Source organism: Colletotrichum higginsianum, chromosome 1 (assembly GCF_001672515.1).
Source record: "Colletotrichum higginsianum IMI 349063 chromosome 1, whole genome shotgun sequence".
NCBI lineage: Eukaryota > Fungi > Ascomycota > Sordariomycetes > Glomerellales > Glomerellaceae > Colletotrichum > Colletotrichum higginsianum.
In genome coordinates, this window is record NC_030954.1 from 883,385 (window position 1) to 905,194 (window position 21,810).

A 21,810-nucleotide genomic window follows, 5' to 3' on the forward strand; every position below is an offset into this window, starting at 1 on the left:
ACTCAAACACAACACGAAGCAGACCTCACTCACATACAACGCGCGCAAACACGAGCTCGCTCACTAAACTAACAGCCAACAAACATGTCCCGTACCGAGGAGCAGCTCAAGGAGGCGAAGCAGGCTCGCGCCGCCCACGCACGCGCGTCCAGGGCCGCGAACAAGGCCAAGCGCGAGAAGCTCAAGGCCGCCAAGCAGGCGCGTGCCGCCCATGCCCGCAGCGCTAAAAATAGCAGTCAGCAAAACCCCCCCTGTGGCTAGCAACCCGCATCTAATAAAGGATGCAGAGGCAAAGGCTTAGCCTGCCAGTGATGTATCGCGTCAGGTGTGAACAGTGATATTCTGCGCGCTATGGAGAACTGGGAGTAGAAAGACGACGGTGGCTTGCTCCTCTAGGGGGGGGGGGGGGGGGGGGGGCGAACATGGGCGGGGGGGACAGCCTAAATATCATCGAGGCGGCACGGTGGCTCGACGAGGACATGGAGGAAGCCTCGATGAGTCGACCATGCCAACACACATGGTCTTGATAAGTTCCGTGGTTCTGTCTGAACGGTTACAACATCCTTTGTCAACGTATAATCATGTATTAGTCTATCTGGAAGTAAGGTATAGTTCTTGAAATGATACGGTCAGCGTCAAGTCTGCCTAAGCAACACGGTGATTGAGTTCGCGCCCCAGCCTTTCCAAAGTTACGATTACTACACTCAAGAAACGATGAGGCAAATCGGGGGGGAAGCCTTGGAGCACTTTAAATCGGTGGCAAACATTGGTTCCGTCAGGATCATGGGCGAGGCGAAGCAGAAGCTCTGGGCATATGGTCACCAAGATCACGATCAATCATGGAACTCTGTTTCTCAGTAATCGCATCGCCATGCTATGAGTACTCTATAGAGGGAGTGTGCAATTGCTGTTTTCCAGTCCAAGTTGTCTTTCTCAAATGGGTATTTGACTCATGTAACTTCAAGAATCAACATCAAACCAGGCAAATGTTCTCTTTCTCGTAGCTGGCTTTCCCCATCTCCAAGTTCTGGACCAACTCGCCATACATGACGCCGCTTATGTAGGCTTGGCCAACAAGCCGATATTGACCTTCTTCGGCCGTCGGTCTCAGGATGAAAGGGACGTCTGCGCCGAACAGTATGGCGCATATATCTCCCTCTTGCATGGGGGAAGGGCCGAGACCCCAGTACCCGCCACTGCTCACAAAGAACCTCCTGTTCGTCCCGTAGTCTTGGAACTGGGCCACGATGCGCCGTTCGCCCATCGGGGGCGTGTTTAGGAACGAGATGCCGAGATGTTCCAACTTGGACTTCCAAAAGTCACCATTGTAAACGGCGCAGAATCGAACGAACAATGCAAGTAGGCTTTCGAGCTCCGCCCTGCCCGTATTGTTGCTCCTGTGATGGCAGATGAGAGTTAGGGCAAAGGACAACAGCGCGTCGTCTCCGTACACATGCGGCCTTGTCTTTGCAGATTCCTCCGTAAGCGCCCAGCATTGTTCGGCCAGACGCCCAGGCCCTGATGTTGACCGATCAAAAGCCGACTTCTCCATTCTGTCGTTGTAGCAGGCAACCGTATCAAACAATAGGGCAGAGACATGGAGCCTGCCGCCAGCTGCTTGGGCTTCGAATGAAGGACGCGTTGTCGCGCGCAGGCTGGCGTCCCATGCTTCCCAGAATGCATTTGGGGAGTCCGGGTTGTCGACGTTCCATGCCGGGATCCACGAAGGAGCAGTGCAATCCGATTTGAGGTTTGCTGGCTGGTTCTGGACCTGGACCAAGAAGTTGAGAGACTGTTCGGCCAGGCGGCTGGCTACAACGCCGTGAAGGGTCTCTAGGGGGATATTGTAGTCTGCTTGAACGAGAGTCGTGTTGGTCGTAGGTACCAGCGCCTTCGGATGTCCAAGAAACGCAAAGACATGGTCTAAAGCATTTGTGGCGTTGAACCGTCTCGACGCCTCGAGAACGACGAGAAAATCGATCCGACACTCAGCCGCTTGGTATTCCGAGTACGCCTTGAGTGACGGGCAGCGCGTTACCCAAGAGTCCCTTTTGTTGTAGGTTGACCACACGCTCCAGAAAGCATAATACGGAGATCCGGAAATGATGTCTTTGACGTCCTGTCCGAGAGCGTAGTCCATGTGCTCGTCGGTCATGGAGAAGAGAATGAACATGGCGATCTCGCTGAAGCCGACGTGGGAGTCTCCCCAGAACGCCGTGGCTTCGGTTGCCAACCCGACCTCTTGAAGCACCCACACGCGTGTGAACCAGGCGAGTTGAAACAGCTCCTTAATCCCTCGGAGATAGTGTGTCTTCAGAATGTCCCGCAAGTTGCTCCTTCGTTGCTGGACGGGAAAGGAAGAGGACTCTTGAGATCCGTCTCCCTTTGGCATTCTGAGGGCTGCTCCCGGAACAACCGATTCGATCATGTGAGTGCCGTTCTGGATCGCTGCGTTGACTGTTCTCAGCCCTTCGAAAGCTGACTCCGCGAGATTGCCCGGGTCCTTTCCTAGCCACACGACGACCTCTGCGGCGCGGTCATAGATGACGCCCATGAGGTTGACTTGGTGCGCTTTCTCGTCGTTATCGCCTTGGTTGATGCAGATGGCGTCAGCCCATACCGTCTCCACTCGGTCCGGGCTCCTCAAATGCTGTAGTCCGTCAAATAGATTGACTGTGACCTGGCGCTGCGACCCTGAGCAAGTGACTTCGGCGAGAACGTTCGGGTCTCCCCAGACATATGACAAGGCTTTGTACGGAATGCTGCTGTCCAAGTCGACCGTGACCAAGTCGCATACGAGCGGGTCATCCGCCAGTCCGGGGTGGATGTGCAGCAAGCGAAACCAGCGGCCCTGAGGCAGCTTATCATATTGGTAGTTGGTTCCCACCATTCCCACGCAATGCGGCCACAATGAGAAGAGTTCAGCGTAGATGAGCAACTGGGATCAAGAGTCACTCAGTTTGTTTTGTTGTGAGATCTTTGTGGTCACGAAGCGCATTCGTGAGGGGTTGGTCAAGCATCGACTTGCATGTTGCTGCCTAACACCGCCTCAGTTGTTCCCACAACTGTGGCTGCCCCAGTCTGATTATCACCGCGCTCAGAATATGTTGCCATTGATGTCTGTGACGCTTTGTGATACAGTCTCATGATACACAGTCAAATTGTTACCGGATGGGAGCAATCCTACGGCAGTGGGCAGATTCGTGGCAGCTGGGCTCTTCTCCCAGCGAACTGGGTTACAGTAATATGCGTTTCCCGCCACTGCAGGTGTAACAACAGCACACAAACATCTGCATGGTTGCATATGGCGGCATAAGCTAACATGCAGATCAGCCAGTGTATAGGTTCCGCCGGATGATCACAAGCCTCCGATTATTTTGGCCCCGGCGATAAATGATTCTCAACTCTCTTACTCAAGTCTCCAAATGTGTCCCCGGCTTTCAATGTCGCCGCGTCGTCAGCGAGTCCTCACCCAACCTACGAATCAAGACGGACAACCATTGAACGGTCCCTACCCCTTCCTGCAACCATGTAGACAAGCGCATAAAGCAGGACAAGCAACATTCGCATCAACTGAATCCCTATCAACTGGAGAACTCAGCGGCAGCCAATTAAGGCCCTCAAGGTGTTTGTACAGATCATTTACCACAGAGGGCCCTTTTCCCTCTTTCTCTTGCTTCCCTAGGCGTCATTAGACTCATTAGGAAGCAACTGCTGCTTCACCAATTCAAAACGCTGCACCGACTTTATAATGCCTGTAATACCAGGACTTGAATTATTATTTCTATGAAAAAATTTGGCATTACTGGAGTGAAAATGTTTCCAGCTCCTTTATGTAACATGTGTAGTATGTCCACTTCGCTACCAAAAACAGGAATCTAAGCGTTGGTAACGACAAACCTCAGATTCAAGGCTACGCGTTCTGCGTCAGAATCGAGAGCAAAGCCGCCGTTATCTCCCCATACTGTCACTTGAGTTATCTTCTTCAGGCCAAGAATCCTCTTATGCTGGATCAAGAACAAGGCAGCGCCGGAGCCGTGGGTGGACCCCAAGATGGCAAGCCCCGGCCGCGTGTCCATCCCAAACGTGGCCCGTCGGTCCCAGCCCGGAACACGTCCATAACCGGCGTCAGACAAAGCCAGCGCGATCAGCTCGAAGCTGGGAGCGTATGTGATCTTGGCCCGGAAGATGAGCCTGATGTTGGCAGGATGGATGTTCTTTTCTCTGCAAGCATACAGCCACTGGAAGTATGCAATATCAGATAATTGTTCGAGTTCTGGTGCGTCTCCGAGTCCGTTCGTGGCAATTTCGGATCGAGGGCTGATATTGTCGTCAAACATGATCGCACCAAAACGCGGGTTGAACACATTCTTATAGTAAGCCTGGGTTGGCTGTCCGTCCACCAAACAAAACATTAGCATAGTACGAATCACCGAGCGCCGAGAACCCCGCGAGGAAATTACACAAAGTACTTGCCGTTCCCATTTCCTGACTGTTCCTGAGCCGGAACTCGTTGTTGTGTTCGAATTTGGACACGCCATTCTCTGAAGGGTTTACAGGGTAATTTGGGTCCGCGAAGGCGGGGTCCAGGATCGTACCAAACCCAGGCGCGCCGTCAGGGTCATTATCCAAGGCATCGTCCTCGAACGGGCCCCATACCGTCGGGTTACGAACCCATCCCCAATATTCCACCCAGCGAGGATCCTGCCACGGGCTGGAAACAGCACGACCTTCGTTCAGCTGTGCTGCGGCTGCGTCGTTCAATGGCATGAGCATCTTAAGAAAGTACCCCTTCCGGACACGACCGTTGTAGTCATTGGTGAATGTTGGAAATTGCCCTACGACTCGCTTGTCGAGCGTGCCATCGGAAACGGAGAGAGCAATGTTGTCGTTGTCAGCATCAACGACCGGTGTGGGAGAGGCACCAACAAGGGCTGCATAGACTGCTAGCCATGACAGCAGTAATCGTACGCTCCGCGGTCCCGCAGAGCGAAGAGCGCCAGACATTGCGTATCGCTACCGGCGATCACTTGGTGTCGAATGAATGGAAGAGAAGAACCTTATAAGGGCATTTCCGGCCGCGTGTTGCCCAATGAATGTCACCGATGTCTTCCATTAAGTCAAACTACCCCCATTTCGGCACCCCCCCCATCTCGGCACCCCCAGCCCCACCAAGCTACACTAAAACCTACTACTTTCTATACATACTATATAACCCTACTTTTAAGACTAAGAATTATACTAAAATTATTTATAGTAATTAAGTACTATATATACTAAAATTTACTATTTTTATATATGTTTAGCTAATACTTACTATATACTAGTAGTTAGAAAGTAAAAGTAGTATTTTACTAGTAATATACTATATTTCTTTTTATAAGCTTTATAACTTAAATTTAAAGCTAAATAGTATATAATAACTACTATAAGTATTTATAGAGTACTACTATAGTTATATAAGGTTTAATTTAATATTACTTACTTAATAGCTTTTTTATAGCTATTTATAAATTTTCCTTACTAAATTAATATAAGTAGAAAACTAACTTCTTTATTTTAAGCTTATTAATAGTAGTATACTATATTGCTCTATATTATAATACTAATTATATAGAAATATACTATAATAAGTAGTTTTTATATTTTAATATAATTTCTTTAAATTATAAAAGATGTTTTAAAAAATGTTAAGGTTTACTAGTAAAATACTAGTAGATACTAACATTAGTATTTATAGTATAATTAGTATATAGTAGATAGAAATAATAGCATATTTACTTTTTAAAGATACTATATTACATACTATTTACTTAAATATATAATTTTATATTAAATATAATAAGTAGGTTTATAGTTATAAGGGTGCTAGAAAGTAGTAGGTTTTGGTGTAGCTTGGTGGGGCTGGGGGTGCCGAGATGGGGGGGGGTGCCGAAATGGGGGTAGTTTGACTTACGTCTGTACGCCCATGCCCCCACCCCGTGGACACAATGGGGGCAGCCGGGCCATTCAAACATAGATGATCCAGGTTACATGAAATTAGAAAAGCTTTCTGCGTGCTCGAGTAGAATGCATTTGGTTAGTGCACCGGTCGACGCACTTTCATAACGGTCGGCAACGCCGTCCCGTTATACTGAAAGCGAAGTCGAGAATACGAGAAGCTGGAGTCAAGCAGGTTGAGTTCTTGTTTAAATCTGCCATTACTTACAGTGCGTTACATTCGCTACCAAAATTATTTGATCCCCGCGCATTGAGGAAGCGAAAGATGAACAGTGGTTATCCTGACGGTTGGTGAGTTATTTCATGGTTGTATCTGGAGAATTAATTCTTGTACCACATGTGACTTGACATCGGAGCTGTATGATACCTCGACGAGGAACCCCCACCGAGGAGCGCATTGAATTTACCTCCGCCTTCAATTTAAGAGCATCCATGGGATAGCATGTACCATGCAACAATGAAACGCTTGACCTTTAGGGACCTTTATGGACCCCAACTAACGGGCTGAGTCGTCGGCGAAAATCACCCTTCTCCCCTGAACTTAACCAGCAGTTAGCAACAATGAAACCGGTTCGATGTAGTAGTACTCGAAAAATCGCTAGAGGAGATTGTGATCTACCGGCTTGCTAACAACGAGGACCATACTACGGACTACTCCCCCCTGTGGCCCCACTATGCTATGCCACTTGATAAATTGCCAGTCTATTAGGACGTTTTTCAAAAGAAAACGAAGCGCGCCCGTAAACAGGCGTCGTAGACGGCCTTCTGATGCCTTAATATGAGTGGGGTTCGCTGCATTTACAGTTCTAATACTGCCTGAACCTAACTTTCATCACTGTGCGGTCCACAGGTTTGGCGATGATCTGAGTGCTCTGTAAACCTGTCAGTCGATTGCTAACTTCAAGACATACACAAGGGGCTCACATTGAAAAGAGTGGATTTAGTCTTGAAATACCCTCGTTCATCCGTGATCGGACTCCCCTTCTCATCCAGCTCCAGCTCTCCAAGTCCAACTTTGACGAAGCTGTACCGACGCGCCACGCACGCCAAGATGATCTTGGCTTCAATGTTTGTAAGTTCCTGACCAATGCAGCCCCGCGGGCCCCTCTCGAAAGGCCTCCAGGCACCGGCCGGTATGCTAGATGCGTCGTTGAGCCACCTCTCGGGCAGGAAGTCGTGTGCCGTCTCCCCGTAAACGGACGGATCCCTCTGCAGCTGACCCGGGGAGATCATCATGGAGACCCCATCGGCCGCAATGTACTCTCCGTTGGGGAGTCTCAGCCGAAAGCCGGTCCCCGGAGGAGACATGCGCACCGACCCCGCCGGCGGGTACAGACGCAGTGTTTCCTTGATGACGGCTGCAGTGTATGGCATCTGGTTCAAAATGTCCGGCTGACGAAGAAGCTTCTCCCTCGTCGCGGCGGGATCCGTGTCGCTGCCCAGCAGTTCCTCGAGCTCTGCGCAGAGAGATTGGAGTTGTCGCGGAGACCTTGACAGTTCGTAGATGGCCCACTGCAAGAGAATGCTGGTCGTGTCATGGCCGGCAAACAGAAACGAACGTAAGTTGTCGCTCGTCACCTGTAGGAGCTCCGGGGTGAGCTCTTCGGTGCCCTCCAGACTGAGAGCGAGCACGTCGCGCGATTTCGCGTTGTTGGAGATGATCCGACCGTAGCTTTCCCGAATGATTCCCTTCACCAGCCTGTCCAGCTCGCTTCCGTACTGGCGGCGACGTCGCTCGTTCCTCCAGTTCAGAAACGGTATGTTTCGGCGTCTGTAATTGACATATGGTCCCAGGAGCCGTTGGAAAGCAAGCACGATCTCATGATGCTGGCCCGGAACCTGTGCTTTCAAATCCAATCCCATGGTAACAGCACCGATGATGTCGAACGTGAGTGCTCCGCAAACTTCGTCCATGCGGAATTCTTCGCCAGTCTCACAAAAGCCGTCAAGACGTTGGAGGAAGACCATGGTCTTGTCGAGAATCGTTGGCAGGAGTGTCATCAAGTGTTGAGGAGCGAATCCGGGATTGAGCTTCCGCTCTTGTTGCCTCCATACTTCGCCCTAGGCGCGCGGTCAGCCATTCCCAACTGAACCATCACGAAAGAATAGCCAAGCCATCTCGGGAAGGGGTGAGATGGTTTACATTGGTGACTAAAATGGATCGCTTTCCCGTCAGGTGATATATCGGACGCATGGTCGGCGACTTGGGACAGCTGCTGTTCCATGTCGGGGAGGACTTTGTGATTTGCTCGGCCACCTCCCAGTCGAATATCATCAGCATTGGAGGAATCATCGGCCGGAGATCAAAAAGCAACACAGGGGGGTTTCCAATATCTTTGCACGTATCGATCATGACCTGGTCTACCGTTCTTGTAAGCTCGGCCGTTACTGCGATATACCAATTCCCACGGAGCAGGAGGGGGGGCGCCCACCAACATGTCTCCGCGGATCACCTTTGCGGAAGAGACCATCCAGGACCTTCCTGTGCCCCCGCAAGAACGAGGGTTTCCCAGCTTGGGGAACATGGGAGAACTGCTGGAATCTTTTCCATTGCCATCGTCGGAGCGTCTGGACGCAGCCCACCACCAGCAGCGCCAGGATGGAGGAAACGAGAGCGTGAAACTGGCCTGGCATGACAGCTTCTCCGTTGCATCGATGAGAGTATCAGAAATGTTGGAGCCCAGGGAGTTGCCGAAGTAGCCAAATTAAAATAGTGTCTCGATACGTAAAGAACGAAGGATTGCGCGGCAATGCGGGTTGCAGACATCGGGATGAACACCACGCAACCAGATAATGTATGCTGTGGATTAGTCTGAAGCTCTTGATTCATGACGTCGTGTCCAGGCAGCAGATTGGCTCGCTCGGTACCGGTAACTTTATTTACATGAACCCAGAGCAAACGGTTGCGGTGACAAATGAGGAGCGCGTGCCAAAACCCTTCCAGGAAGACAGACCGAAGACCACAGTTCGTTATCTCGCCCAACCCGGACCCCGAGTTATCCCACATGTGCCGACTGCCACAAGGCTCAAGCTCGGATACAGAATACTTTCTTGCTTATGGAAATCCCATGCCAGTGGGATAGGTAGCGAGCGGAATCTAATTCTCAATTACTTTAGCCCACAGTCAAAGCTAGAATAGATCAGTCACAGGTGCAGAATTCTGCTGCGGATAGAAGGAACATCATTCATGAACGAACGAATCAGCGCATGGTTCATCAAAGGGGCATCCTTGGATTCCAAAGCTGGACTTTTGGAAAATAAGGCCATGTCATACATGCGGAGCACCCTCACTAGGGTCACTAGGATCCAATGCATAGACCATGTTTCTTGAAGAATCATGTGAGGATTAAACAATCAAGTCTTCTGAAAAGGTAGAGGTTCACATACTTGATATATTTGATACTGCTAGAATATAGAGAAGAAGGAGAAAAAGGGGCGTCCATACTTGAAAGGTTCCACTTCATCATTGAAGCCAACCATCAAGGGATTCTACCCAACAATAACCTGCTGAATGAGTCTCGTCTTCTCAGTCGCCAGTGAGACTTCCTCTCCCAAACGGCTTCTGAGCTCTGGATTGCCCTCACTTTCCGTCGCTACGTTCTCCCTCCTGATCAAATCTAGCGTTTCATCAATCATGGCAAGGTGTGCCCGAATGGTGGTGAGCAAGTCAGCTTGGAGGCTGTCCGCCAAACCATTCAATCGCCTCCTAAAGTCTCGCATCAGGTTTCGGAATAGGTCCTGGCGCGCAATGGTGCCATTAATGTAGCCCTTGCGCCTTTCATGGCTTCCACCCCCTTGTGTGGTTCGTCAGTATTGCAACGATGTAACCTCAAAAGCAAACCCTATTTGAGTATCTGGTTAACTCACCAGAGTCGAGATTGCAAGCCTTGTACGAGCTTTCCATCGCTTGGCCTATGAGAGAAGTCCGAATCCCACTAAGGGCATCGACTCGTAGAGTGCTGTTAGGGCGGTTAGAACTGTCGGTGCTTCATTCGGAAAGGGAGGAAGACTCACCTCAGGCTGTTTTCAAAATTATCGTACGCCTTCTGGGCCTCCGCGAGCATGGTGTTCTTATGGCAAAGCAATACTTGGCTGAGTGTCATCGTGAAAGAGAAACCATCGAGTTCGTCTTCTGTCTCAAGATTCAGTATCACGCAAAAAATAACGCGAGGCAGGCCTTTCCAAAAAAAAAAAAAAAAAAAAAAAAAAAAAGCTTACCGAGGAACTCAAGTGCCCATTCCATGGATTCATCGACTAGGTCGATGGCCTGTTCGATCTCGTCGCCGAAAGACGAGCACAGCCTCTGCCACGGTACAGCTAGATCCGTGACCATGCCGGCGATGATCTCTTCGTTCCAATCGTGCCACCTACCCACAGCTTTTGTATAGTGACAGCCGTAGTTGCGGCAAAACGCCGAGTAAGTTGCTTAAGCTTATTAGCAACGCTCGACAATTGTCAAGCTTGAGTAAACTTACGGTGGGTCCACTGGAATTTCGATTAGCCAGAGTTGCTACTGGAAAGGTCGGGGCTTACCTACCTCATTCCACTTGCTACCGGCAGCGATGGCGGATTGTGTCCAGTCGTCGGTGTTTCGGTCTGAGAGACGCCAACGGTCAGAGCCAAGAGCATGCGGAGAGTGTGGAAGGGAGAGATATGAAAGCACGTACTGTCATATACATGGGTCTTGAAGTCTTCTACGAATGACTTGGCAATTTTACTAAGCATCGAGCTTCTTCCTGCCAAGTCCTGACATCGAAAATCAGCGAATAGTTGCAGGGAAATTCTGGTTCAAGTCACTATTCACCTTCTTCAGGCGGCGCTCAACCTCGTCCAGAGTCTCACGAACAGCCCGTTTGTGCTCCGCATCCGTGCTCCCGGCGCCGGACTGGACCCACAGCGCGACATCCCCAACCAGGGCTGGGATGTCATTGACGACGAACTGTTTTGCGGCTTCCAGCTGAGTGTCGGCAACAATGGAGAGACAATGCTTCCGCAGGTCAAGAATGCAGCTGAGCTCCAGCGACGGAAGCGCGTCGTCCCTCGGCATCGAACGCTTTGCCCAGTACTCCGTGTTGCTGACGCAGAACACTTGCAAGGTTCTGGCAGGCACCGCGTCGCCGTACTGGGTTTGCAGCTTGCTGATGATGTCTGTGTTCCGCGTCTCAATCAAGTATTTCTTGAGCCTAAGATTGTCAAGTCAGCCTCAACGAGCCTCTCGCGACTCGGCGGGCGGCTTCTGGCAACTTACTTGAATTGGTGCTGTAGCAGACGTTTTCTATCGGGAATAGAATAGTCAGCACTGATTACAGGTAATAACAAGGAGAACTCTTACTCGGCCTTATGTTTGTCGCGAAAAAGTTTGTTGTAGCAGTCCGAATCCTCGCCTGTGTCTTCATCTGGCAGCACTAGGACGATGTTGGAAATCTCAGATTGGACCGTTGACACATTGTTGCTTAATTTCTGGACTCGTTCAGCTGAAGACCCTGTCCAGTCTCTCACGGCTTCCGAGGCCTGGATGTCCTGTACATGGGTAAGTCTGTGAGAATCGGGCTTAACATGGACAGACTGATCAACTCAACTTACATCAGATCTGGTGCAGATAATGCCCACGTTGGACAGTTTTGCTTTCTGCGCAAGCTCGAAAACGCTGAAGACGCCGACATCGGTCATGGCTCGTCCAATGTTGCAGACGGCGAAGATTTCGTCGCATTCGACAAGGTACCGCTCGGTGATCATCCTCCGCGCGGAGTTGAGGTCGCGGAGCCCTGGAAGAGCGTCAGCCGTTTCTGGTCCCACATTCCGAGTGGTTTTGACGTACCAGGTAGGTCGACAAGCACAAGTCCTTTGCTCAGAATGTGCGAGTCTAGGAAGACTCTGAAGGTTTCATTAGTGGCTGTTGTACGGCGTTTCCAGACGGTTTTGCGATTGACACTCACTTGATCTTCCGTATGTATGGCCAGACCGCTGGCTCTGTTGCCTCCGCCGTCTCGGATGTCAAGTGCATCAGAAGGTCGGAACACTCCTGAAGACTACTTCTCGTCTTTATCCCTCCAATCTGCGATGGCCGCGCTTCCAGCACCCACGAGCGCAAGGTCGACAGCACATAATCCTTCGGCTTCGTCGTCAGGACCTGCTCATCTTTGAGCCGGTCTCTGAACATGGCCTTAAAAGTATCGTGAGCAACCTTGGCCTGCTCTTCAACATCCTTCACTTCTCCAACATCCTCCACTTCTCTGACATCCGCTCCTACGGCGGTTTCATTTTCTTCCGATGGCAGGTGATGACGACGGTATGTCTGGAGTAGCTCAGTGATCTGGTCCATGAGCTTCTCTTGACTGAACAACTCAACATCAATGACGAAGTCCCTGCTGTCGTGGTAATGATATTCGGTAACTACACAGGTGCAAGCAGCACCGCTGTTGCTCTACAGGAGGTTAGTCGATATCATAGTCACGGCTTCTCCCAGGGACATACCGTTCTGGCCAGATGTTGATTATCTAGGAGCGAATTCAAGAGGCTGCTTTTGCCTGCAAAGTTTTGATTAGCAAAAACAAAAAACAAAAACACTCCGGGCTCGTTGATTTGACGCACCAACACCAGAGTCGCCGACAAACCCCACAGTTCGGGTCGATGGACACTGGAAACGGGACAAGTCCTGTGCCTGGCGATGCAACCTCTGGATTGTAGAGTCGGGGTTGACATGGAGAGAGCTGCTCCCCAGCGCGTTAGCCAGGCTGCTCATGAGGGTCTTGGCCTCGCCGAAAGCCTGCTGCACTGTCGGATCATGAAAGCGGTTGGACGGAGGCTTTTCGTCCTTGACATTGTGAGGAAGCTTCTTTGCCTTGAGTCGAGGGTGGGGACTCGGCGAAGGACTCGGCGAAGGCCGTCCAAAATCCGGACTAGAGGCGGCGGGCCGGGGCGTTTGCTCGTCCAAGCCATTGGCAACATCTGCAATGGCCGCCCCGACATCGGACATTGCCAAGCTCGGCTGGCGAGGCGTAAGGTTCATATTTCCCAGACGACCGGCGACACTCTCCGTCTCGTCGGGACTCCGAGGCGAAGCGGTCCCGTTGGGGCTCGTGACAACCGACGTAACTGTTCGATGCTGCGTAGGTGTAGAAGGCGGCGGCGGGGAGAAAGAGAAGGAGGGAGTCCGAGCATTGTTGTCGAGACGACTGGAGGCGCCCGTAGCTATCGACGGGCTCCTCCAATCTCTTTCAACGGAAGGGAGAGGATCATCTGGATAAGTAACAGAAGGGCCATCCGCTGTGCTCCGTAGCAAGCCTCCGAACACGAAGGTGTTGTCTTGAGGTGTTGACAGGACGAAATTTGGCGTCGATCCGAAGGGAGGGGTAGGAAAGCGCCGTGGAGGTGTCGACGAAGACGACCCCTGGGATGGGAACAATTGTTGTGGTGGAGGGGACGAAAAGAAACTCGGCGTACTGCCAAACGATGGAGTGGGCGAAGGACTTGACGACGTCGTCGTCCTTGCGGACGGAGACGCTGCAGTGGAAGATGGAAGACGCTGTTCTACTGGTCAGGGTCCTCGCGTGGACGGGCGCCAACATACCACTTGAGCAAAGGGATCGACTGCGTGGCAACTTACAACTTGGGTCATGATGTATCAAACGTCGTAGAAACTCAAGAGTTTGCCTCCAAAGAGTACAACGAGGAAAAGAAACCCACACGAGGGAAGTGATTCTTCACATATAGGATCGGGAAGGGCAGGGTGAGCCTTTGAATCGGACGACGCAATGCAACTCAAGTGCGTCTCGAGCACAGCCTCCCAACGGCCATATGTCTTTAATAGGGAGTATGTCCCAACTTTGCAGGGGAAAAGCCCACTTTCATTGTCCTTTTGCTCCTGATAAAGGGGAGGGAGGGGCAGGTTTAAAGGCGGCACAGCATTCTGTTGGTTTCACGTTGCTCTGGGCGGCCTCTTGCTCTGGCCCAACCAACACCAACGTGTGGCGGATTCACGCCTGTTGGGCGTATTTATAAAATTACCTGCATGATACGAGTCAGCCTTCTGCATCGCAGCAAGTTCAAACAGGTGTTTTCCCCGATTTCCCCTGCAAAGGGCGCTGCCCGTTCAAGTCATCGCGGCCGGGGTTGCAGGTGAGGTCAAAATCCCGTCATGGTTTGGCGCTCGATTGGCGCCGCCACAGCCGCGGTGTTTTGTCTTGACAGCCGCCTGCTCTTTTGGAAGGCCAACAGCATACAAACATTGTTTTGAATCCTGTTGTGTGGCTATTTATGGGACAGCTTCCCAACTCGCGGAAACGCAGGAGGTGGCCATGGCCGAAGACGAAGGAACGCGGAATAACACAATGGCAATTTGACTGGTCGGGATCGAGAGAAATTAAAGTCGATTGGCTCAAATGAAGCATAAATTCAGAACTCAAGCTATTTGCAGTAAACCCCTTGGACCTGTGTCAACAGTGGTTGAATCAACCTCCAGTCTGCGAAGCAAGTCATATGGTTGACGTAGCATGACCACTGTTATGGCTTCAGTCCCGAGTCCAAGTCCAATACAAACCTCATGTCCTGTGAGAAACACCATTAACACTCGTCACATTCTATCGACTTGGAAATATGCGTACCTCAATCTTCCCATCGAGTTCATCCGCCGTGTCCGCATTGAACATGAACTTTGCCACACTCTTCTTCTTCTTTTGCAGGTGCATGATGTTCTGCCTTACGTCAGAGAGTTCAATCTTCCACGCCAGGATGAGGGTGAAGAGGGAGACCTACCTGCTCAACAGTCCCTTGAGCAACGTAACGGAAGACAGTGACATTTCGCTTCTGACCCATTCGTAAAGCACGAGCAACGGCCTGCTCTTCAACCGAAGGGTTCCACTGGGGTTCGACAATGTGAACGCAGTTGGCGGCTGTCAAGTTGAGTCTAGGCTACTGTTAGCACTACTCGCTTCATAAGTTGCTGCATTGACTTACCCCAGAGCGCCCGTCTCGACCGACATGAGCAGAACGGGTATGTCCGTCTTCTCTTTGAAGGCCTCGAGTCTTCGTGATCTTTCGACATAACTCGTTCTCCCATCCACCTGTACATGATACACTTCTGATTTGTGCAGCAATTTCGAAAGAAGGTCCAGGGTGGACGTCCAGTAAGAAAACACAATGCTTCATGAACATTAGCATGTAGTATAAGGCTTCTCCAAGGAAACCTACTGCTTAGAATCGGAGTCGCTCGTCACTATCTTTTGGATCACTGCAGAAAGCTTCTCGGAGTGGCCACTAGTGTTGGTCAACCTATCCTCTGGTGCTGGAGACAATCCCGCAAGCGGCGAGTTGCCGCTCAGGCCGGAACCCAAGTCCGGCATAGGACTGGAACCTCCCAGGGCTCGATCGCAGTCCGGGCAAAATTCGGAGGACATTAAGAGCAAGGCCGAGTCTTCGTCCTTGGATGCTGCACATCGCTCGCATCCAGTTTCCTTCTTCTGGGTACCATCCAGGAAACCCTCTGAGGCAGATGGTCTCGAAAATGTTCCAGTGTTGCAGAGCATGCGCATCTTGAGAATGGCAGTAAACAGAACGTTGTACTTCTTGATGCTCTTGCCCTTGCTCACGATGTCGTCAATGTCCCGTTTGGTTCGATGTAAAACTTGGACGTAGAGCTGTCGTTCCGTTTCAGACAAGAACACCGTAACGACCTCTTCTCTGCAGTCTGGTAGCTGAAGCAGTTTCTCTGTTCTTCGGATGCAGACAGCTCGAAGCCAAGATCGAAGTGGTTTTGCGAAGTCTTTCCCTCCGTGGGAGAGGGGGTCTAGGACGCCTTTTCGAAACGAAGCCATAGTCGGAAATGGCTCGAGTTGCAGAAATGCCGCCAACGATGCAATGTCTTCCAGTCTATTTTGAATCGGCGTTCCGGTAAGACACCAACGATTGCGGGCAGAAAGCTTTGCGACTGCCTTGAACTGTTTCGATGACGCGTTTCGGATCCAATGCGCTGTGGAATGTGAGTCTTCTTTGATCCAGCCAAGAACAGAATATGTGCCTACCCTCATCGAGAACTATTCGAAACCATTTCAGTGCTTGTATTAGCTTCTTTCCCTTGTCTTCGGCAACAACTGTGGCGTAGGTCGTCAAGACAATGTTTGCCGACGTGAGAGAACCAAAGTTCTCGCTCCGTTTGGGCCCGTGGAAGACAACAACACTCAGAGCCCCTGGCAAAAAGTGACTGGGTATCATGAGCACCTCAAAATTTCTGTGGTTTAGAGCCTCATTCATACCTTTGGATCTCAGAAACCCAATTCTCAAGTAACTCTACGATGTCAGGTTAGGAACTTGGGATCTTAAAACATATGAGAGAAGCGACGTGAACTCACGTGCAGACGATACAACCACCAACGTAGCCCTCGTTCGACCATTGGGCTCTGCAGAAGACTTTGTTGCTTGTTCGAAGCTCTGAAAGACCTCAGCCTCTGATGATGAGTGGAGGATCGATGTAAGAATCGTGAGTGTCTTGCCCAGACCCATTACATCTGCGACAATACCGCCGCAATTCCTGGATTGAGAGTTTCTATTTTGTTAGTTTGAATCTATCGGAATTTCTCGGCGCGGTATCTTACGCTGATTCCGACGGAGCTTGCTCCCTTGCTGCCTCTCGTTCTAGGATGAATAGGACACCTTGGTGTTGGTGACTACGAGGTGTTAACAGGATGCGGACTAGGATGTTTCTGTGAGCTTACGGCTTCAGTTGTGAGATCAATTCCTCGGGTGGAGTATACTCCAAGCCCATGGTTATGGTTTCATCCGAGAGACTATCCATAATGCGTGAGATCTCATCTGAGATTCTAGCTCGTTGCGCTGATGGGGAGTCATTGGCGATGCCAACCAACGTCCGCATGTCTGTTTCGTCTTCCGATAACTCCAAGAACTGGGGATTTCTGTAATTTACTGACTGTGACAGGGCCTTAGGGTGTTGAAGGAATCCCGAAGCTGTTGATAGTTTGCGTCCCACCTCGTCTGCAACTGATAATGGGCCATAGACATTGATCGAGAGGCTGATAGGCGTAGGCTTGGCTCTTTTGCCCTTTTTGCGCTTGTTGAATGCTTCTGCTTCGATTATGGCGTCAAATCGAACGGAGTCAAGACCTTCAATCGACCGTAATCGGTTGCTGCATTGTGTGTCAAGCAAGGCAAACTCGTCAGGAGTTCCTCGCGGGCAAAGAACATGATAGTTGTCTTTTCTGTGTACGCCAAAGAAAACGAAACCCTCACAGCCAGTGTTCCCCGCAGTGAGACACTCTTGAGAAGGAGGTTCGGCGTTGAGAGGGAGTGCGACGCCGTCATACAGCTGCTCATTTCTTTTTTAGCTCCTAACCTCATGATCGCGAAGTTCAGACATACCGCACCAAAGCAAACCTCATCATGTGGCTGTTGGTTCTCATCACCTTCGTCGTTGAACGCGTTCGCAAAAGTTCGCAGCATCATGTAGAGAACTTTCTTAGGTCATCATTGTGTCTAAGAGAGATTTGAATTCATGTTTGTCGGGGCACGAAATCAGGCTCTAGATTTTGAAAATCGCCTCGCGTCCTGCTGACAGCTGGCCGCTACCCAGCCACCATCCAAGGCGCATAATTTGGGCGCAGCAGCTCTTGTGTGATGCTACAACGACCTACCATTCGTTGGTTGGACTTGTTGAATCTGCAGGCATTTCACAGGGCGGAATTCCTGACGCCATGCTGCATGCGAGCTCCTTGGTCACTGCATGAAAGAGCGAAATGCGTTTTGCTGCCCCTAAAAACCCCTCGTCCCTCGCTCGCCCCCTCCTCGCTGATAACAATGTCTCTGCTGTTAATTTTACGACCGTATTGAACTAACCTTGATCGGACTGAGAGGGCTCAGATGATGCCAACATGAATCCGTCTTCCCAAGCGAACGCCGGATTCCAGCGCGCTGCGACCAAGTTCAAGCAATCCATACCCAAGACCTTGTGGGACCAGTTCGCCTATGACAGCAACAGCCTCTCATCTCTCAACGCCGAAATCAAGGCGATCCAGAAAAGCCATGGAGAGAAGGGCTCGCTGCGAAATATGGCTCGACTGGGAAATTTCATCGAAGCCATGACCCAGTTTGGCAAGGTGATAGAAGTCTTTGTCAATGCGAGCGAGTTTGTCTGCTTTGTTTGGGTAAGTCTCGGGAGGGAGGGCTTTGATTGCATGTTTTTCGACTGAACTTTGGCGTGTTAGGGTCCGATGAAATTTCTCCTTGGGGTTAGTTCCATCTCCAGAGCTGCCCATGCAGTGTTTTTAACAACGAGATGAACGTCTAGGTTGCGAAAACCCATCTAGATACTTTCGACAAACTACTTAACGCGTATGACCAGATTGGAAGCGCTATCCCCGGCCATCTGCTCTACAAGGACATGTTCAGCGAACATCAAAATCTTAAAGTCATCTTGGAAGACTACTACTCTGACGTCCTTCAATTTCATGCAGAGGCCCTGAAGGTCTTTGGACGATCCAGTTGAGTGATTGTGAACCAAACAATGAATTTCCTGTGCTGACTCTCAGCGTAGAATTCAAAGATCTTTTTCATGCAACGTGGAAAACATTCGACAGTCGATTCGGTCCCATTTTGCAGAGTCTCCAAAGTCGGCGAGAGTTACTGGAGAGCGAAAAGCTCTCGGCGTCTCTTGACCATATTCACAATGTTCGACAGAGAATCGATAATCTTTACCAAGATCAAATACGGGCTGTTGACGACAAAGTGCGAGAGAAGCATCGATCTAGAATGACTCTGATCAAGGAGAAGCTTCGCGCCCCAGAATACTACCTTGACCAAGAGGTTGCGGCTGGGAAAAGAGAAGGGCTCAATACTGGTCGCTGGTTGTTCGAGGAATCGCAGTATACCTCTTGGTCGGATCATACCGTCTCTGCGCACTCGATTCTGTACCTCAATGGTATACCTGGGGCTGGTAAGCACATCGCCGTTATCTTTGACGAGGTTTCCGGATGCTGACTATGAAATGTGTACTGTCTTAGGAAAAACCACTCTCGTTTCTTCGATCATCAGCAGACTTCTTGAGATCCAGTCCTCCAACCCGTCGCTACCACACTCCGTGGCGTACTTCTACTTTAAGCACGGGAACTCGGAGAAGAACAATCACGACAGCTTCTTGAGAGCCGTTCTAACGCAGCTCATCAGTCAAGATACCGCGACGTCGCAGGAATTCTTCCAGAAGCTATCATCCCAAGCTGACGTCAACATTCGGTCTAGGGAGAGTCTTCAAACATTGACTAAAAGCGCTCTCGAAGAGTACCGCGTCTCTTTCCTGGTCCTCGATGGACTCGACGAATGCGACCGAGAACAAGCCGAGGTCACCGTCAAGTGGCTCTTGTCGCTTCTTAACGATGATCGGTACATCCATAAATCAAGTTTGCGAATCCTGTTCTCTGGGCAGCGAGATGGGCTTTTGGATGTCCTCCTTTGTGCTTACCCGACAATCTGTTTGGAATCCTCGGAACACACGGCCGACATAGAGAAATACTGTTTTCAGTACGTCCCGAAGTTTCAAAAGAAGTTTCCAATGACAAAGGAACTCGAAACAGACATTTTGTCTTTGGTTTCGACAAGATCACAAGGTGAGTGTTTCCGACACTCGTTGTTCTATGGTTTTTGGCTTACAGGTGAAAGGAATGTTTCTATATGCTCGCGTGGTCCTGGAATATCTCCTTCACCAAGTCAGCGTCGGAAAACTGAAGAAAGCCATCAAGCCAGATGTTTTCCCAAACAAACTCGAATCTGCGTAAGCGCTTTCTGCCTACACTTTCTTATCAACGTTTGCTAAGAAGTATCAGATACGAAAGAATTACTGCCAGTATTTACGAGTCGGAACACGAATCCGAGCGGGAGACTGCACAGAAGATCATCGCTCTCGTGGTCACTGCAAAACGGGACCTGAAATGGCGAGAAATACAGTCCTTTTTTTGCATCGACAGCAGCAATGGGACAGTTGATCCCGATGAACGATTGCAAGTCAAAGCCAAAGATCTTTGCGGCTCGCTTGTGGATGTTCACCCAATCAACGGCCAAGCAAGCGAGCATGAATATGCTGTGCGGATTGTTCACGATACTGCTCGAAGGTAGTTCTGCACCCCGCAAGTACTAAAATGATCCGAAACTCACTGTGTTTTACAGATACCTCATCAACAAGAAGATAGTCAACGACGCTCTCGAGAATGCCCGTATTCTGTCTTTCTGCATGGAATATCTGACTTCTGGGCCGTTCTCAAGAATCAACCGATCACACACAGTAGCGGCACATGCCCGGCGGGCGTACTACTCGCTTCAGGATTACGCCGTCGCACACTGGTACGACCATGCCACTGAGCTAGCAGCTATCCGAATGTATGACTCGGAACATTGTCCTGAAATGTGGGAAGAGTCTATGAGAGCAGCAAGCCTGTTAGCACGTTTTCTCGTGGACTATGGCAGCTCGGTCGATGGGATCGGGGGAGGCGATACTTCCGTGTCCTTACAAGCAACATTGGACAAGCTACCGAGCTACGAGAGGGATCGAGTCTCACTTCTCAACATTGTGCAACGGACGACTTGGATTCGACAAGAAATAGAAAACCTGGAGAATCTTGCGGACGACGAAAAGCAAATTCTGGCCGAGCTTCATGGGTCAAATGTCGGCTACAAGTGCCACAAGCCTTGGTGTCTTATGTTTGCCACCGGATTCGATAAGTCGGACGAGCGAGAAAGCCATATGAATCGCCATGAACGTCCCTTTCTCTGCCCCTTCCACGGCTGTTTTGGATCCATTGTAGGATTTGAATCCAAGGTCGTTATGGACCAACATCACAAGAAGAACCACTCGGACGCACCACCGACAATACCACGCTTCCCAACACCCAGGAGAACCAGAACATCCCTCGATCTTTTCCGAGCAGCTTCACGGGGTGACATCGACGAAGTTACACAACTCCTTGATAATGGGCACGACGCAAACAGAACAAAAGCAACACTCTTCAAGACTCCACTGTGGATATCTGCAAAGAATGGCAGTTACGAAGTGTGCAAGCTCTTGATCGAGAGAGGTGCGCATTTGAACCAACCTCATGTGCGTGGGTACCAGATCCACAACCTACCCCTTGCGACGGCCTCTGAAGGGGGGCATGTCAGCACAGTCCACTTGCTTCTGAAGGCTCATGAGAAGAAGAAGCATACTCTCTATACCTCAGGATTCTTGACGGCACTCCAAGGAGCAATCCAGCGGAATCATTTGGAACTTTTCGAGTTGCTTTTGTCCTTTTATCGGTTAATCAATTTTAAAGATACGTGGGTCTCAAGACGAAAAGTGCTTCTTGAAGCCTGTGGTTGCGCTCAAGTCTCCATGGTCAAGCTGCTCCTTCAGAACGGGTTCCAGTCAGAGGCCGATTACTCCTGCATAGATGCCTGCCTGTCCAAAATGAAGGACGAACCTGAGGTCTCGGATTGGGCGGTACAAATACTGGAAGCGTTGCTGTCAACTGGCCAACCCGAAATCACAAATATGGACAGTTGGTTGATTTCGGAGGGACACCAAGCGATTGTTTTCATGATTCTGTCATATCCAAAGACACGTCTGGGGCGTTTGTCCCTCATAGATTTGCTCGATTTAGCGACCAAGAAGTCCTCCGCCAATATTGTCGATCTGCTAAACAACCTCCTAGCAGAGGCGATTGCAGCGGATGAGAACGAAATCATCCCAGACTACATCCAAGCGACTGCTAGACTCTCTGCAAACGCTTCAAGATCCTTGGAGAGTGAGACATCAGATTCTGATTAGCTGGTTCTTCC

General features: G+C 50.3%; 7 protein-coding genes across 7 annotated transcripts; 2 read left to right on the forward strand and 5 right to left on the reverse strand.

Annotated features, from left to right (window-relative positions):
• Positions 1–973: 973 nt before the first annotated feature.
• On the reverse strand, positions 974–2,890 carry CH63R_00282 (Heterokaryon incompatibility protein; the record flags this gene model as incomplete). Its single annotated transcript, XM_018295257.1, has 1 exon — positions 974–2,890. One exon carries the CDS (start codon positions 2,888–2,890, stop codon positions 974–976), a length of 1,917 nt encoding a protein of 638 aa, XP_018163619.1.
• A 988-nt stretch (positions 2,891–3,878) lies between these two features.
• CH63R_00283 (WD domain-containing protein) lies at positions 3,879–5,007 on the reverse strand (the record flags this gene model as incomplete). The annotated part of the gene is made up of 3 exons (XM_018295258.1): positions 3,879–4,382; positions 4,464–4,492; positions 4,599–5,007. The coding sequence occupies 3 exons, from the start codon at positions 5,005–5,007 to the stop codon at positions 3,879–3,881; spliced, it is 942 nt and encodes a 313-aa protein (XP_018163620.1).
• A 1,799-nt stretch (positions 5,008–6,806) lies between these two features.
• On the reverse strand, positions 6,807–8,001 carry CH63R_00284 (Cytochrome P450 52A11; the record flags this gene model as incomplete). Its single annotated transcript, XM_018295259.1, has 2 exons — positions 6,807–6,872; positions 6,925–8,001. 2 exons carry the CDS (start codon positions 7,999–8,001, stop codon positions 6,807–6,809), a joined length of 1,143 nt encoding a protein of 380 aa, XP_018163621.1.
• Positions 8,002–8,436: 435 nt separating this feature from the next.
• On the forward strand, positions 8,437–8,700 carry CH63R_00285 (uncharacterized protein; the record flags this gene model as incomplete). Its single annotated transcript, XM_018295260.1, has 1 exon — positions 8,437–8,700. The coding sequence occupies one exon, from the start codon at positions 8,437–8,439 to the stop codon at positions 8,698–8,700; it is 264 nt and encodes an 87-aa protein (XP_018163622.1).
• A 789-nt stretch (positions 8,701–9,489) lies between these two features.
• Positions 9,490–13,618, reverse strand: CH63R_00286 (Tat pathway signal sequence; the record flags this gene model as incomplete). The annotated part of the gene is made up of 15 exons (XM_018295261.1): positions 9,490–9,794; positions 9,868–9,959; positions 10,015–10,132; positions 10,219–10,425; positions 10,476–10,485; positions 10,538–10,666; positions 10,805–11,183; positions 11,249–11,275; positions 11,333–11,520; positions 11,584–11,765; positions 11,819–11,874; positions 11,937–12,424; positions 12,475–12,497; positions 12,592–13,525; positions 13,607–13,618. 15 exons carry the CDS (start codon positions 13,616–13,618, stop codon positions 9,490–9,492), a joined length of 3,150 nt encoding a protein of 1,049 aa, XP_018163623.1.
• An 884-nt stretch (positions 13,619–14,502) lies between these two features.
• Positions 14,503–17,451, reverse strand: CH63R_00287 (DNA repair protein rad5; the record flags this gene model as incomplete). The annotated part of the gene is made up of 11 exons (XM_018295262.1): positions 14,503–14,547; positions 14,604–14,693; positions 14,755–14,905; positions 14,956–15,141; positions 15,190–15,967; positions 16,020–16,198; positions 16,251–16,284; positions 16,347–16,525; positions 16,590–16,661; positions 16,710–17,317; positions 17,371–17,451. 11 exons carry the CDS (start codon positions 17,449–17,451, stop codon positions 14,503–14,505), a joined length of 2,403 nt encoding a protein of 800 aa, XP_018163624.1.
• A 428-nt stretch (positions 17,452–17,879) lies between these two features.
• Positions 17,880–21,799, forward strand: CH63R_00288 (Zinc finger protein; the record flags this gene model as incomplete). Its single annotated transcript, XM_018295263.1, has 8 exons — positions 17,880–18,152; positions 18,213–18,236; positions 18,350–18,488; positions 18,542–18,940; positions 19,008–19,521; positions 19,575–19,607; positions 19,824–20,108; positions 20,164–21,799. The coding sequence occupies 8 exons, from the start codon at positions 17,880–17,882 to the stop codon at positions 21,797–21,799; spliced, it is 3,303 nt and encodes a 1,100-aa protein (XP_018163625.1).
• Between the last annotated feature and the right edge of the window lie 11 nt (positions 21,800–21,810).